Source organism: Dromiciops gliroides, chromosome 5 (genome assembly GCF_019393635.1).
Source record: "Dromiciops gliroides isolate mDroGli1 chromosome 5, mDroGli1.pri, whole genome shotgun sequence".
In the NCBI taxonomy this organism is placed as follows: domain Eukaryota; kingdom Metazoa; phylum Chordata; class Mammalia; order Microbiotheria; family Microbiotheriidae; genus Dromiciops; species Dromiciops gliroides.
Window position 1 is genome coordinate 190,045,977 of NC_057865.1, and position 17,488 is coordinate 190,063,464.

Genomic DNA, 17,488 nt, shown 5'->3' on the forward strand with positions numbered 1-17,488 from the left:
TGTGCAGTTGAACTTATTAAGGCTCTGTCACTTACCATTTTGAGTGCAAACCAATTTTGCTTCTTAATGAGACAAGAAACCCTCAAAATTTGACAGTACAAAGAAGTCAAGATTTCTAGACATAGTCCTCTACTTTCCATTCTGTTAACAGATGATGTTATGTATAAATACTATATATTAATACACACAGACATGCATACACAGGCACATATATAGAGAGAGAATATAACATAAGCATTGAATGGCATAGCACTTGAAATATATAAATGAAAAATTAGTCAAATTTCAGAAGAAATAGATAACAATACCACAAGAATTAGATAACTGGGCAATTACGTGGCTCAGTGGATAAAGAACCAGCCCTGGATTCAAGAGGACCCGAGTTCAAATCTGGCCTCAGACACTTGACACTTATTAGCTGTGTGACCCTGGGCAAGTTATTTAACCCTCATTTCTCCACCAAAAAAAAAAAAGAGTTGGATAACTCAATGTATCCCTTTCAGAACTAGAAAAATCTAACAAAAAGATAAGGAAGAAAAGAGTCAAGGAACTGAATAGAACTTTAGAAGGGGTGATGGACTCAAGATACAGAAAGAGGTAAACATTTTTCAGACATGGTCCCTGTTTGAATTTGTTTTGCTTTGCAATGATTACAAGGTGTGTTTTTTCCTCTTTTCCCCCTAAAAAGAGGTTGGAAGTTTGAAGGAAACTCACAATAGTGAAGTAAAAAGTGAAAAAAATAAAGGGAAAGGAAAAGGGAGACCAATGAAACTTTTTTTTAAAATACAGAGAAAAGAACACAGGAAGTTCAGAAGGAAGTACCAACATACAGGATATCATTGAAAGTAACATGTTCAATTTATTATATACTTTTTAAAAAGCAAGCTGTATGGGGGGCAGCTAGGTGGCATAGTGGATAAAGCACCGGCCCCGGATTCAGGAGTACCTGAGTTCAAATCCGGCCTCAGACACTTGACACATAACTAGCTGTGTAGCCCTGGGCAAGTCATTTAACCCCCATTGCCCCGCCAAAAAAAAAAAAAAGCAAGCTGTATGGAACAAAGATTAATTTTTTATATTCCATTTTGTATATGGAAATGTCCTTTTGGGGAGTTTAAGTTCAGAATAAAAAATATTTCTTATTTATTAAAAAGCAAAGAATTACAAAGAATTATTAGGCTTCAATTTCTCCAACTCTCCCCCACCCCTTGCACCCCAGCCAAAAACTATCTTCCAAGAGGTTCTACAATTAATAAAATGAATGAAATCATCTATCTTGACTACCCTAAGCTAGTGGCTAGGCGATAAAAAACAGTGTTCTTAAATTTGGAGATCAGCTTCAAAGAAACGATGGATTCCATGAAAATCAAATTTTGACCTGCCTACAAAAATGCCAGGAAAAAAGGGTCCTTGGAATTTTTAACCACAGCTATGCCTGCTATATAAAAGGGCAGTAGAGGGTGCTACGGAGCTCGGCTAGTAACAAGAGCATGGGGAGGGAAGTTGCTGCCTTAGTTAATAAACTGTTTCTCAATTGCCACATGCAAAGAGTTTGGTAGAAAAAGTAAAACCAGTCCAAGGAAATGCCCAGATGTCTCTTTCCCCTTTCCTTAAAACATCAATATTAACAAGAGACTAGAAGATTTGTTGAGAAATGAATCTGCCAACTAACAACTAAATTCCAGTCTGTCATGATGTTTGCAAAGGATTTCCTCATACGTAAAGGGAGAGTGTTGGACTGGAGGCTAGCTAGAATCTCTCCAAGCTCTGAGATTCTGATTCAACCAATTCCTGAGAGTAAAGAGATCATCTGTTAACAGAATGGAAAGTAGAGGACTATGTCTAGAAATCTTGGATTCTTTGTACTGTCAAATTTTGAGGGTTTCTTGTCTCATTAAGAAGCAAAATTGGTTTGCACTCAAAATGGTAAGTGACAGAGCCTTAATAAGTTCAAGTGCACATTTTTCATCCCCAAGTGTTTTTACATGGGCTGAAGAAAAATCAATCAATTAAAACTGTTAGGTCAAACAATTTTTGGGGCTGTTGATTTTCAGCAGGGAGAGTGGTCCCTAAACAGAAATATTTCTTCATAAAAATGTTTTGCTTAAGTACATTCTGATAAAGCAGTCTAAGAGTTAAGATGCTTTCTGGTAGTGAATATAATCAGTCCTTAGGGTCATCCTTGCACTGGTTAGTACAAGGGATCAGATCTTTCTACTCTAGTTCTACATGTGTAAAGCAAGAAGAATGAATATATACTGCTCTAAGAAATCAATATCAAATTGCTAGATAGAAAGCACTTTATATTTAAAAAAATTGTTATTAGTAAAATATAAAATTATATCCTTCCCCATGGAAAAGCCGAAAGAATATATAATACAAAAATTATTTTTATTGTGATCGTTGGAATTCATCAAGGAGAGGGCTTTTTGTTGTTTATTTTGCAGCAAGGAATTCACCTCTCATGATGTTCTGCCACTAAACAATATTTTAATGCTCTTGTTGCTGTTGCTATTGTTCAGTCCTCTTTGACTTTGTGACCCCCCCCCATTTGGAGTTTTCTTGACAAAGATACTGGAGTGGTTTGCTATTTACTTTTCCAGCTCATTTTACAAATCAGGAAATTGAGGCAAATAGGGCTAAGTGACTTGCCCAGGGTCATATAGCTAGTAAGTATCTGAGGCCAGATTTGAACTCAGGAAGATGAAATCTTTCTGACTCTAGGCCTAACGCTCTATCTACTGCCCCTCTTCCTCTCAAGCTTTTTGAATAACAAATGAAACCACCCCAGAACTAACATTTCCCCCCAGATAATACACATAATCGATAATCTTCATGAGTAAAGCATAGAGTTTGTTATAGGTATGAGCCCAAAGATATACTCTTCTACTCTAGTATATAATTGAAAAATAAACACAACAGAGTTTGCAAATGGCATTTATCAATAACCAAACTTCTGAGACTAACAGGGAAGAACTATAAAGCCAATTAATGAATTAGTCATCTCAAGCCACCGTATTGCTTACACGGGTAAAGAGAAGTGAACACAGATTATCCACATATTTTAAGCACTAGAACTTATTATTAAGGAGAAAAGAGGGGATTTGAGTATTTTAACCCAGATTATTTTATACTTTAGGCTCATCAAATAATTGTTTTATTCCTCTAGTTGTCCTTGCACACACAAACACAGGTGCTTAGCAGATGCTTGTCAAAAAACCTAAAGGAAACATGTTACAAGTGTAGAATATACACACATATCCAGGCAATTGCTATCTCACAAATCAAGTTTACTCACATAGGCTACTGAAAATTTACCATGATAATATGTGTAACCTCCAATCACTAGGACCTTCCCTATACGCCACACCCTATTCTCATCCTAAATCACTGGCAGAACTAAATGAAGATTCCGATGCTAGTAAACAAGTTGTTGTCTCTAAAGGACGTGGCTATATAACATATATGTTCATAGCAAATATAAACTGAAACTTTCCAGCTTCAGCAGTGACTTTTACATATCTTTCCTTCTGAAGAACTATGGCATAATTTCCACGTCCTAATATAAACCAACAGGCAGCTACCCCACCCATGTCCTGGTGCTTGGTGGTGTGGTGTTTTTTCCCCCATAAATGCACAGAACTAGATTTTCAATCAAACTAAGTTTCATAATTGTGAGGATCAACATTGGACAGCATAAACATAAAGTCATTGTTTCTGAAATGAGCATTTAGGCCATCTTAGGTCTACAGTAAGGGAGAAAGCCAGTATCTTCCTGGTTGACTTAAAAAAAATAATATTCTTTCTTATATTATTATTTGGTATGTTTCCCAAACACTGGGTCAAGTACCTTGTACATAAGACCCTTGTTTGGGAGACATTTTATATGGAAATATCTAACCCCCTTCCAGATATGAATTCCTAATATTTTCTCTAAGACATCTTGAAGTAACTTCCATCATATATTCCTATAATTTATATAATCATTTACATATATCCCAAAAGGTCTCATTCCTTTGCTTGGTAATTAACTGAATCTTTTAAAAAGTAACCCCTTTTCTGTCCTCCAGTTTACATTCTTCCCCTTCTTTAAATCAGTTAAAGGCCATTTCCTTTATGAAGTTTTCCTTGATTATTGCCATCTGTACACAAACCAGTCAAAATAATCCCAGATTTGTCACTAAACTCCAATGAAATCCTTAACTAGAATAGATCATCTTTGGATATTTATATAGATTACATATTTATTTGGTTTCTTTGACCTATTAAATTATAATTTCCATACATACTGTCTTAACTGTATGCCTCCAATAACTAACATGCTGAAATACTTGCTACTGCTATATACTCTTCTATGAAGGTCATGGAATTTGAAATCCATTCAAATTTATTTTCCTCTGAAACCCTTACATTGTTTTCTGGTGGTCCCCATTTTCTTGTCTGACTACCACCTCTCTTCCCAGTGATTATTCCCTTTAGCCCCATTTTTTTTTTGACAAACTACTAAACCCTTCTTCTCCAGGGACTTATGTTCCTTTTCAAGACACAGAATCATAGAATATCAATGTTAGATGGGACCTCACAAGTCATTTGTTTCAACTTCTTAAATGAAATTAATCTCTTTTTAAAAATCCCTCATGGATAATCACCCAGTCTCCATCTGAAGATTTATATTTTGGGGAGTACATTATTTCATAAAGGAGCTAATTTTTTAAAAAAAACTTTTGTTATACATTTAATTACTATCAACAAAGATAAATAAACATGCAAAATAAAGAATTAGAATTACATAAAATATCTAGTTTTTGACAAATTAGAAACAAAATAGCAGAGAGCAAATAAGAATTACTTTTGCTATGTGTCCCAAATACATCTTTAATTTTTGTTTTTTATATCTTTTTATGTTTATAATTACCCCTTTAAAAGTATAAGAATATTCCGTTCAGTTATTCTTCAATTGTTAAACATATAGTTTGTTTCCATGAGGGCTTTTGGAGGATATTAACAACAGATGTAACAAATAAAAGTGTTTGTAGAGCTATGAGTATTTTTGAATAGTTATTTTTTCTTCATAGGACATCTATAGGATACAAAACTAGCAGTAAAATTGCAAGGTCAAAATGATATGATCTGTTTTATTGCCAGAATGCTCTACAGAATGTTTGTTGTATAATATTAAAATGTTTTCTGCAACCCCATTTACATTCAATTTTATAATTTTGATATTCTAGTGGGAAAATGGTAGTACCTCAATTTTGTCTTGTTTTATTTTTCTCCAATATTGGGGAATTTGAACCTCTTTTCATTAGAGTTGCTTAGAGTTTAGGTTTTCCACTATAAAATTTTTTTATTCACCTCCACTGACCATTGTTCCAATGGGGCATACATATTTTTCATGCATAATTATCAGTTCCTTGTAGATTCATTCTGGAAAACAGATCTATTATATTTGATATATTTACTGCAAATATTTTCTTTTTCATATCTATTTCTTTTCTCATAATTTTGAGAATATTGGTTTATTTTTATAAAATTCATGTCTCTTTGAGTAATCAAACACTTCAATTTTATTTACAGTAATTTCTTCCATTTTTTTATTAATACAATGTTAGAGTAGAACTATAATACATCTAGGAATAAAGAATCTTATATTCTTCCTTGTTGAGGGTCAGTGTAGCTTCTTTGTATATTATTACCATTTGTCTTCAGAAATATGGGCCTTGTCTGGCAAACTGGGCCAATGGTCTTTGTATGCTTATGACTGTTACTTTTTTTATAATTCTGGATATTTTTCTTTTTACATAATCCAGCATATCATGTTCTGTTTCTTTTGTTTTTCTAAAATTTCTAGGATGTCAATAAACCTAAGATTGTTGGATTTGAAGCTATCATCTGGTCCTATCATTTGATTCTGTATAACATTTTGATAATTCAGTCATTTTCTGAGCTCAGGTTCTTTGCAAAAGATATATATTGCTATAATTTTGTTTTCTGCTATAAGTCTGTTGTTGGTTAAGTTAGTTGATTTTTTTCAGGTCCTCTATTTTATTTTACATATTCTTTTCTTCACAATTTCCTCCTGGTCTTTTAAAGTTCCTTGTTATCCTAACAAGTTTTCCCAATAATTTAATTTTTTTCTTACTTTTATCAAATGATTTTCTTAAAAGTATTAATTCCTGCTTCATTTCCTTAAAAGTTACAGAGTCCTGAGTCCCAAGCTCTGGGCTTACATGAACAAGTGGATTCAATATTTGGTGTTCCTCAAAAATCACCCTTTTTGACTTTTTTTGTTCACACAGAATTTCTTTTGGAATCCTAAGACTATGGCTCATGACTAGGTCTGCACAAATAAGGATAAAAGGGCCCCAGCTCTCATGCAAAACTCATGGTAACAATGAATACCAGATCCAAGACAGTTTTTATTTCACCCCACAGAGAGAATGCAGAAGTCCCAATGAATGACAGTAGTCTATAATAATCAAGACACTTTCCTCCTTTCCAATGAGTCCTACTTTCCACCCCAGGGGCAAATATAGTCATCCAGCTTCAATATACTAACCTAAATGAAGAGAAAGATAAAACAAAAAACTTGAAATTGTTAAGGAAGCAACCCCCTTCCCATCAACTGTAGAAGCAATAGCAGAGTCACATGCTCAATTCTTGGTTTAGGAACTGTCAATATTCCTCTATAAGGCAGAGATTCATGAATTCTCACCTTTCCTCCAGTAGGCTAGGGTTAAGAAACTCCTACCATTTGGACATGGGATTACCCTCCAACCCCAGAGATGCCAAATTTCAAGCCAAAAAATTCTGCCACTATCACTGGCTCTCCATAATTGCTATCTCTGGGGAAGAAGAGAGAGTAATTTCTGTATGAAAGGGTATTCTTCATCTCCACACACCCCCAATCTCCACCTCCGTTCATCTTGCTCCCTGATCTTTTGCTTCTGGTAGGTATTTAGCTCACCTTCTTTTCCCCCAAGTTCTCAGCTATACTATGTTTTATAGGCCCATTTTATAGCTTGATTTAATCAAATCATGCCTGAGACAATCAAATACACAGGAATATTTGCTACTATCCATGGGGCAGCTAGCCTAATAAACAGAAAACTGACATTGAAGGCAAGAAGAACTGAGTTCAAGTTCTATCTCCAACATAATATTAGCTGTATGACACTAGGCAAGTAAAAAATGACTGGCACATAGTAAGAACTTTATAAACCTTGAATGACAACCTATAGTACTCAAAGTTATAGAGATGATATTAAATTGCATTGGTAGAGGAAATTTTCTCACATGAGATTTCCCTATATCAATGAAATCACAAGTTTAGTCTTTATTCCTTAATCAATAAGGAACAATCAGAACCTTCTACAAAAAATCAAAGGCTAAAATAAAGGCTCATGTTCTACATGAACAATATTTGATGGAGATATTTACACCTATCAAGAGAACATAAATTTATTAAGTTAACCTCTTGGTTGAGGAGGGAACTCAATGGATCTATTTGTTTTTCTACCTGAATTGCTCCAAGTTCTTCAGGTTTGTTTGTTTTTCCTGTTTTCCCCTACTATTTAAAAAATTTATTCATACTTTATTTTGTTTATTTTCTATTTTGATTGATTTTTCTGTGTTTTTTTTAAATAAACGTTTTCTTTATATTTTGTGCTTTATTGTGTTTCTTTTAGGAGACATATAAAGACTCCAGCTCCCCTTCTGCTCTCATGGATGGAAAGCCAGCCCATTTCATTTTTGGAACAGAAAAGATACTCTCTCCTATATCGAATAGTTTGCACCCACTGGTACAAATTCTGCTCTATGAGGCTAAATACCATAAGTCTAATCACTGATTTACATGACAAACCTTCATATACATGAAGAGAGTTATCGTGCCCCACCCTCCAGTTTTGTTTTTGTTTTCTAGGCTAAACATCTCCTATTCCTTCAAAAGATCCTCATAAGGCATGGCCTCCAGTCTGTTGGCCATGTTGGTCCTTTTATTCTAGTTGTGTTTTCATATTGTCTTTCCTTAAAAATGGTAATTAGAACTGCACATAGTACTCCAGATGTGGTCTTATTAGAACCAATTACAGAGGAATTGTCATTTCCCTTGTTCTGAATATTGTACCCATAGACAGCTAAAAGGCTTTTTTTTTCCTTTATGTTAGTGGAGGTGGTGTTTGTCTGATTTTTTTTAATTATGCAAAGCTCAGGAAATATGTGAGGCAAAAATTGCAAAGTAGCTTTTGTCCATGCTTTCTGTCAGAAAGCTCTAGTCACCTATCTAGAGCAGGTGGGTTTAATCATGGAATTTAAGAGAAGTTCAAAAGGTTAGAGATTATTCAAGCTATACATACTATTGAAGTCAACTTGTCTACTTTCCTCCTACAGCTGCCTTTTTCCTGTGGCATGAAATAACTTCATGTTCACCCTTCTTCCTGTAAATTGTATAAGTCTCTAACCAAGATAAAAGTAATCCTCAGGTAATCTTAAATTTATCCCCTCTCTCATTAGCTATATTTTGTGATAAGATGTTGCATTTCAGACACTGCAGAAAAGTCTGCAGCCAACAGATATTTTGACCTCTTTTTGCTGATGTATATATGAAATTTGGGTCCTCTAAAGCATGGGGATAACCTCTTAAAGAAATGGCACCCCTCATCTTGACTAGCTGGGTTTAAAAAACTTTTAAAAATGTAACTTTATTTAAAAGAATACATAGTCTTATTCCAAGAAAATTATTGAGGGTACCACCCAGATCTCTAACTTGTTCTGCTCTATGTCCTATGGAATAGAGCCATCTGTTTCCTTAAATCAGCAGCCACTTTTCTTTCAATGGAAAGAAGACATACCCTTTTTTTCCCCAAAGAAGTTCTCCATTTTGAGCTTGGCAATAGAGTGTGTACCTTTGGAATGACATCGATCTGAACTAGAAGATTAAATATTGCTTCATTTAACTGCTCATTGTTTTGGGATTAAGGTAAGGAAGGACCTTTGAGGGCTTACGTCAAGGAGAGTCCACATTTGTGGTTGGATGGACCAAGTTTTTGAATAAACGATTCAAAAGAATTTTGGAAGTTTTATCAAGAAGTATCCTGAAACTGGGCGGAGCCAAGATGGCGGAGAGGAAGCAGCAAGCTGCCTGAGCTCTCCTTCTGTTCCCTCAAAACGAACATTAAATCAAGCCTCTGGATGGATTCTGAAACTACAGAACCTGCAAAGAGACAGAGAGACACAGTCCTCCAACCAGAGATAATTTAGAAGACTTCAGGAAAAGGTCGGTCTGACTCGGGCAAAAGGGAGGCCCAGTGCAGGGCAGCAACCCAGCGCCAAGGGGGTCGGGGCAAGTCAGCAGGAGCTGCGGGCCACAGCCGAACAACTGAGGCTCCCGGAACCTGGTTCAAAAATCTGGTGACCAAGAAGGACAGTGGAAAAACTTACCTGCACCGGCCGAGAGGGCCACGAACGGCGGGATCAGACGCCGGGGTCTGGCGCCTGGCTGGCCGAGCACAATCATACAGGAAGTGCAGGGCGGGGCATCTCCACACACCATAAAGGCCTCAGAGTAAAAGCCCGGTCACACAGCACCTATACACCTGCACAAGAAGCCCAAAACAGGGACCCTGGTGCCCCCAGAGCAGACCTCAACTTAAAGAATAAATAAATAAGCTGCAATAATGAGTAAGAAGCAAAAAAGAGCCCTCTCCATTGAGAGCTTCTGTATCAATAGGGAAGAAGCCAACACAAACTCAGATGAGGACAATAGCCTCAAATTGTCTACATCTGAAGCCTCACAAGGGAAGGTGAATTGGTTGCAAGAACAAAAAGCCTTCCTGGAAGAGCTCAAAAAGGATTTTAAAAATCAATTGCAAGAGGTAGAAGAAAAAATGGGGAGAGAAATGAAAGCAAAACAAAAAAACTATGAAAAAAGAATCAGCAGCTTGGAAAAGGAAGCTGAAGACAACAAAGCCTTAAAAAATTCATTTGGCCAAATGGAAAAAGAGCTGCATAATCTCACTGAAGAAAACAATACCTTAAAAAATTCACTTAGCCAAATGGAAAAAAAGGTGCATAATCTCACTGAAGAAAACAATACCTTAAAAAATTCACTTAGCCAAATGGAAAAAAAGGTGCATAATCTCACTGAAGAAAACAATGCCTTAAAAATTAAAGTGGGACAGTTGGAAGAAAAGGAATCCATGAGACACCAAGAATCAGTCAAGCAGAATAAAAAAAATGAAAAAATAGAAGAAAATGTGAAATACCTCATTGGAAAGACAACTGATCTGGAAAACAGATCGAGGAGAGACAATTTGAGAATCATTGGACTGCCTGAAAGCCATGACCAGAAAAAGAATCTAGATACCATATTCCAGGAAATTATTAAGGAGAACTGCCCTGATATCATAGAATCAAAGGATAAAATCATCATTGAAAGAATCCATCGATCACCTCCTGAAAGAGACCCCAAAAGGAAAACTCCAAGGAATATTGTAGCCAAATTCCAGAATTATCAGGTGAAGGAGAAAATACTCCAAGCAGCCAGAAAGAAGCAATTTAAATATCATGGAGCCACAGTCAGGATTGCTCAGGACCTGGCAGCTTCAACATTAAAGGACCGCAAGGCTTGGAATATGATATTCCGGAAGGCAAAGGAGCTTGGATTGCAGCCGAGAATCTATTACCCAGCAAAAATGTTCATTTTCTTTCAGGGGAAAAGATGGACATTTAATGACATTGGGGACTTTCAATCTTTCCTGGTGAAAAGACCAGAACTGAATAGAAAATTTGATCTCAACATACAAGACTCAAGAGAAGTTTAAAAAGGTAAACAGAGGGGAAAGAAAAAGTTACCCTATTAGGTTAAACTGTTTATATCCCTACACAGGAAGATAATACTCATAACTCTTAAGAACTGTAAATGTATTTGGGCAGAGAGAAGGACTTTATATAGAGGGTATAAATATAAATTGTCTTTGATGTGATGATACAAAAGAATTAAGGGGATAAAAAGGGAGTCTATGGGGAGGAGAGGAAAGGGGAGGTGGAATGGGATGAATTATATCATATGAAGAGGTGGAAAAAAACCTATTATAATAGAGGGAAAGAAAGGAGGGGGGAACATGGTTTCAACCCTATTCTCATTAGATTTGACTCAAAGAGGGAATAACATATACGTTCATTGGGATAAAGAAACTTAACTCATTCTTTAGGGAAACAAAAGGGGAAGGGAAAGGGGGGGACTGATAGAAGGGAGGACAAAAGCAAGGGAGAAAAGGGTAAAGAAAAGAGAGGGGGGTGATAAAAAGGGAGGGCAGATTGGGGGAGGAAGGGGTAAGAAGTAAAACGTCGGTGAGGAGGAATAGGGTGAAAGAAGGGGGGAAAAGTACAAAGGGGGTAAATAGAATGGAGGGGAATAGACAGTCAGTAATAATAACTGTGAATGTGAATGGGATGAACTCTGCTATAAAACGGAAGCGAATTGCAGAGTGGATTAAAAACCAGAACCCTACAATATGCTGTTTACAAGAAACACATTTGAAGCAGAGAGATACACACAGAGTAAAGGTAAAAGGCTGGAGCAGAATATATTACGCCTCAGCTAAAGTAAAAAAGGCAGGGGTAGCAATCCTTATTTCAGACAAAGTGCAGGCAAAAATAGATCTCATTAAAAGAGATAAGGAAGAAAATTACATCTTACTTAAAGGTACTATAGATAATGAAGTAATATCAATATTGAATATGTATGTGCCAAGTGGTATAGCATCCAAGTTCTTAGAGGAGAAGTTAAATGAGTTACAAGAGGAATTAGATAGTAATACTATACTAGTGGGGGATCTGAATCTCCCGCTCTCAGAATTAGATAAATCTAGCCAAAAGAAGTATCCTAAATGCTTTAGTTTTCTCACCAATCTAGAGGTCTAGACTTTTTAGTCCTGATCTTTTTAGCATGGGATGAGAACCTGGGATTTAGTTATAGACAAGTTCCTCTCCACTTATCAAGGGAATGTTGCCTCATGCCAATCCTATAACATACATCGCTAGAAGTTTCTGGACCTGAGATTAAGACTAGGTTTCAAATATTATAGCTTCACTAACAAATTCAAAATAACTGATTGCCAGATAGAGGCCTCAGCTGAGAAGAGATCTACAATGCAAGGGATGGTCCAACAAGGAGGGACTCTTTTGTGTCTCTGATTATTGAGAATCATAAGAGTGAATGAACTCCCACACTAGGATTAAGCCAGCCAGACATTGTATACAATTTTGTAGTGTGCCCTAGCACAGAACACGATGTCTTTTGACATGGACATATTACCTACAGGCAAATAATTGGTTTATCCTGGCTTACTGTGAAGCACTTGGCAAAATTTTGGTCAGGGACAAGTTCTAAGTAATTAAATAGGACCTATATCTTGGACTGAGAAAAGTCTAAATAATTCAGTCAGAATGCTTTGATCCAGACATGACAGAAAAGTCTGGATCCCTCAGGTATCCTGACCTTTCCTAGACATATTTTTCTTCACTGATTAATATATGTGTATATATAGATATATACATGTATGAGTATATACATGTGCATATGAAATTCCAATATTTTAATGCTTCATAATCATTACTTAAAGAATTGATGATGCCCAAATTGACCAGACATCTTTTATTAAAACTTTGAGTAATCTTGCTCAAACATAAAAATAATAAGTAGTTTTATTTCATGACACCATAGTTTTACAGATGAAAAAAACTGATTTAAAACCTTATCTATAATTAAACTCCCATGTGAATTCTCCATTGTGGCTTAACTGATTTGCTCAAATTCCCCCAAATAAAAATCCTAATTTCCTTTCTCCATGCTTTCTTCACACCATTCTACTCACCTTCCTATTCTTCCCCAAATCTGACTTATCATCCAAGTCCAATCATCTTCATAAAGTCTTATCAGATCATGTGACAAATACTCACTTAATGACTTTTAGCAATTACTTCTTCTTCCATTTCCTTGAACTCCCAATTAAACCTCTTACTGTTATTTACTTTTGCATGTGTTAATTTCTTTTCTCCCCAACTAAATCGTAAGCACCATATCAGTAGAAATTCTATCTTAAACTTCCCCAGGGTTTCTTGTGTCATCAAGGCATGAGGCAACTTCTGGTTCTAACATGGGTATATCTTTCAAATTCGGGGACAAAACAAAACATTATCCTTTGATGCTAACACTAATAAGAATTTAAATAAAAAGGATGGTATTAGCCACCTTCAAAAATGAGGTAATTTTGGAATGGGTGACAAAGGAAACTATAATATCCCCATTTAAGGAGATTATTGGGTCTTGTCAGAGAACAATGTTAAATTACTCAAATCCAAATCCACAAATCTAAATTTAACTAATGGAAGATAAAGCCTATCAAATACAGAATTGTTGAGCACAGAGTCTACTTCATAGAGGAGACCATGTCCCAGACCTAGGATACTTAAGCATTTTGCTGAATTGTCAGTGTCCCTATTCATCTAAGGTAAGGCAAGAAAGACAAAATACATCTGGGATGAAAGTATCTGGGATAATAGGTAAAGTGCAGGGCTTGGAATCTGAGGAGCCATAGGTTCAGATGTCAACGTTAATACTCATATGTATCTTTGAGCAAGTCATTTTGCCCTCTCAGATCCCCAATTTTATATTCATTAAATTTCATATATTGAACAATGCCAAACTATTTGTCAGCCTTGCTAACAATTCTGCTTCACTCATTTTGGTTGCATTTGTCACAAACCTAATAGCAAAAGGATCAGTAAGTAACTGGTCAAGAGCTGCCCGTGTGCACAATGCAGCTATATCCTTCAGTGTGAAGTGTTCCACTGAGATCTACCAAAATGGCTTTTAGTGTTCAGCATGTTGCCATCCTTCATTCCCTCTACTTCCATCCCAACTTGACTTCACAAGCTTAGGGGTGATAAGGATACTTTTACTACCAATTTCACAAAGTTGTTGTAAAGAAAGTGTTGTAAACTTTAGGTACGATGGAAATGTGAATTATTATGATAAAGGAAAACCAATTTGCTGACATCTGACACACAACTCACTCTCCTCTTAAGAGCACTTACCTAGGAATATCATCTTCTATTGTTGCACAGCCATAGAGGAAGACTATCACCCCAATTACTGAAGATGGAATGAGGAATGAAGTATATAAACCCAACCAAGCAAAATACAGGCCAATTTTTTCTCCAAAATACTTCCTGAAAAAGAAAAGAAACATATATTAATTAAAGATCCAATCATTTGCCTCATTTCTGAACATACATTAACAGGAATAAACAAATCTAAATCTACCTCTTTGAAAATTTTACTGATTGTTTGTAAGCTTGCCAAACGAGACAAATTTGATCCTTCTTCCACATGATCACCATTTAAGTACTTAAAAATTTATTTCCCACACTAAGTCTTGTGTTCTCCTAGCTAAAATTTTCCCATTCTTTCAACCCCTATTCATACATAATGGACTAAAGGTCCTTTACCAATCTAGTTATCTTTCTTTGCACATTCTCTAGTTCATCAATATCCTTCCAAAACTGGTACCCAGAAATGAGCACAATATTCCAAATATGATCTGACCAGGACAGAATATAGCAAAAAATATTGCCTTCTTTATCAACAAACACTTCTTAAATTAATGAGTATATGATTTGGGGGGTATACAAAAAATAACATATAGTCCCCTAAAGAGATTCTTAATTTTAAAGTGGTGATTGGATATGTACATGAATAACTATAATCCAAGTTGTTTTTCAGTCATTCAGTCCTGTCAACTCTTCATGACCCTATGGACCACAAAATGCCAATGTTGTCCATGGGGTTTTCTTGGCAAGATACTAGAGTGGTTTGCCATTTCCTTCTCCAATGGATTAAGGCAAATGATTTGCCTAGGGTCACACAGCAAGTAAGTGTCTGAGGTCAAATTTGAACTCAGGTCTTTAAGACTCTAGGCCCAGTATTCTATCCACTGAACCACCTAGTTGCCTTTAAATCCAAATTAGAATGTGGTAAGTTGATAAAGGAGTTTGTTTGAAAGTATTTTGAGAATTCAAAGAAGGGATAAGTCATTTCATTTAGTCATTTATTTAAAAATACTTATTAAGCACTAACAATAAAATCAAAAGATCAATTCTGGCTAAGAAGTTTATAAAAGGCTTCATGGAAGAGGTGGCACCATAACTTGGGTCTTGAATGATTAGAATTCTAAGTGGTAGAGATGTAGGGGATAGCTTCCAAGTATAGAAACTATTGGAACAAAATCATGGAGATGAGAAAAAGTTGGAGATTTGGGAAGGAGAGCACTCCAATTTTAATGTAGTATAAACTACATGAAGGGGAGTAGTATGAGATGAGGTTCAAACATACATTGGAGATAAATAGGAGGGCCCTTTAATGCCAGCCTGAGGATCTGTGACTTTGGCCAGTAGACAACAGTCAATGAAAGTTCTTAATCAAGTCAATGATATGATGAAAGTGGGTGTGTTAGGATTATTAATTAAAGAATGAAGAAGAAAAGGAGAAAAATGACAAAACTGGGAAAGAGAAGAGGAAAAAAGAGAAGAAAGGAGAAAACAGAGAAGGAGGAATGTCCAAAAAAAAAGGAGGAAGAGGAGGAAGAAAAGAAAGTAATTAGTAGCTAAGAGACTAGATAATCCATAGATGCATACTCAACACTTAAATCATGGAGTAGTCACAACACAGTATGGAAAATTATGACTCAACAATCAATATAAGCTCCTTTCTTCTTACCCCCACCCAATTAATTTCTTCAAAGTAAAATTAAATTGGATTGACAGACTTAAGTCAATATGTTTGCACAGTAAAAGAGAAACTGAGGATTGAATTAATAAATCTGGCAAATTTGGGACATTCTTAAAGCCCATTCAGATCAAGCTAATCCTCAATTACCCAAAATTCATTAATCCCTAAAATGCTATACAATTTCCAGTTACCTCTGGCTGCTTTCAACTGAGGAGCTTACACAGTGTAAAAGCTATGGAAAGACAATAATAAAATCCTAGTAAGGTATGTCCCAACAATTCTGAAAGGTTAGAGCCTACTCTGCTTGGTTTACATGAAATAATGACACTTGAGGAAGACTTTAAAATGGTAAGGTGGAAAAAATAAATAAAATGGCAAAGTGGAGGAGGAATTAAGGATAAGAAACTGGCCCTAGATAAATTTAAGCTGGTGAAAATTGACAGCTAAAATCAATATTTTTGCTCCATTTTTCTGTGCAACCTTTAACATACTGTAATGTCTGTATGCCATTTCTCCTTTGACTGGGGCTCTCCCTTTAGGAACCAACCTGTCCTACTCTATCAACAAACTTCCCTCATCTCTATCTATATCTCATTTTCTCAAGGTTTTGCTCTGTTAAGTAACCTAAACTGATAGACCAATCTGTGCCAAATGAGTTAATGCCTATTGTGATTTATTACATAACTTCTATTTAACAAAAAGCAGGATCAAATTTACTGGACTCTGGGTGCCCAAAGCACTTTGGTGAAGGAACAACTCATGTTAATATATCTCTTTAAGATTCATAAAGTCTTTAATAATCCAAATGGCTGACTCTCAAAAGAAGTTTGGAAATCTCAAACTTCAGAAGAAGCCAAGGAAAGGAGGCAAAATCTCTCCCCTAGATGGATATTAAATTGGTCCAACATGATGTGTTTTCAAAAGTGTGAACGCCCTGATCCAGCATCATTTGCCTTTGTAAATTGGCCATAAATTTAATGATTGGGTGAGTCAACATGGTGTAGTGAAAAGAATACCAGTAGGGAAAGTAAGATTCTAGCCCTTATATCACCGCTGACTGATTAAGTGTATCACCTTTAATAAGTGATAATAAGTGATTTACTCTCTCTGGCCTCTTCAGCTTCCCTATCTGTTAAGTAACTTAGTGTAAGGATAAATGAGACCGTAGTTCTTATGTGCTTAGGAAATGTAAGTGCCATTTGAATAAAATAGATGATCATTTTTCTGACATCTCTTCAGCTATCAAAGTTAAGATGACAAAAGTAATTTTCTGTAATTTTTCTCCTTTTCTCATTAGCTTTTAGAAAGCCTGTCACCAAACAGCTGAATGAATTTCCTTAAGTGCTTTAAAAATAATACTTTATGATCCTAGGATAATTTCAGCTGATAGCAAAAGCATCCAAAGATTCTCTTCAATTGAAGAGCATAGCAGAGTGGAAAGACTAATAGAATGGAAATTAGGAGAACTAGATGGCACAGGGGATAGAAGTCAGGGAGACCCATGCTCTTCAGTTCAAATCTAGCCTCAGATACTTACTAGCTGTGTGACCCTGGGCAAGTTACCTGACCTGGTTTGCTTCAGCTTACTTATCTATAAAATTAGATGGAGAATAAAATAGCAAACCACTTAAGAAAACTCCAAATGGGATAATGCAGAATCAGATATAACTGAAAAATAACTAAACAACAACAAAA

The 17,488-nt window shown here is 35.8% G+C and overlaps 1 protein-coding gene across 1 annotated transcript in view; it reads right to left on the reverse strand.

Moving 5' to 3' along the window:
• ANO2 (anoctamin 2) overlaps positions 1-17,488 on the reverse strand; it is a 518,536-nt gene that overhangs the window by 240,323 nt on the left and 260,725 nt on the right. The window contains exon 10 of the mRNA XM_043967816.1: positions 14,101-14,235. Within this exon, the coding sequence (XP_043823751.1) occupies positions 14,101-14,235 (135 nt within the window). The remainder of the gene's footprint in view (positions 1-14,100; positions 14,236-17,488) is intronic.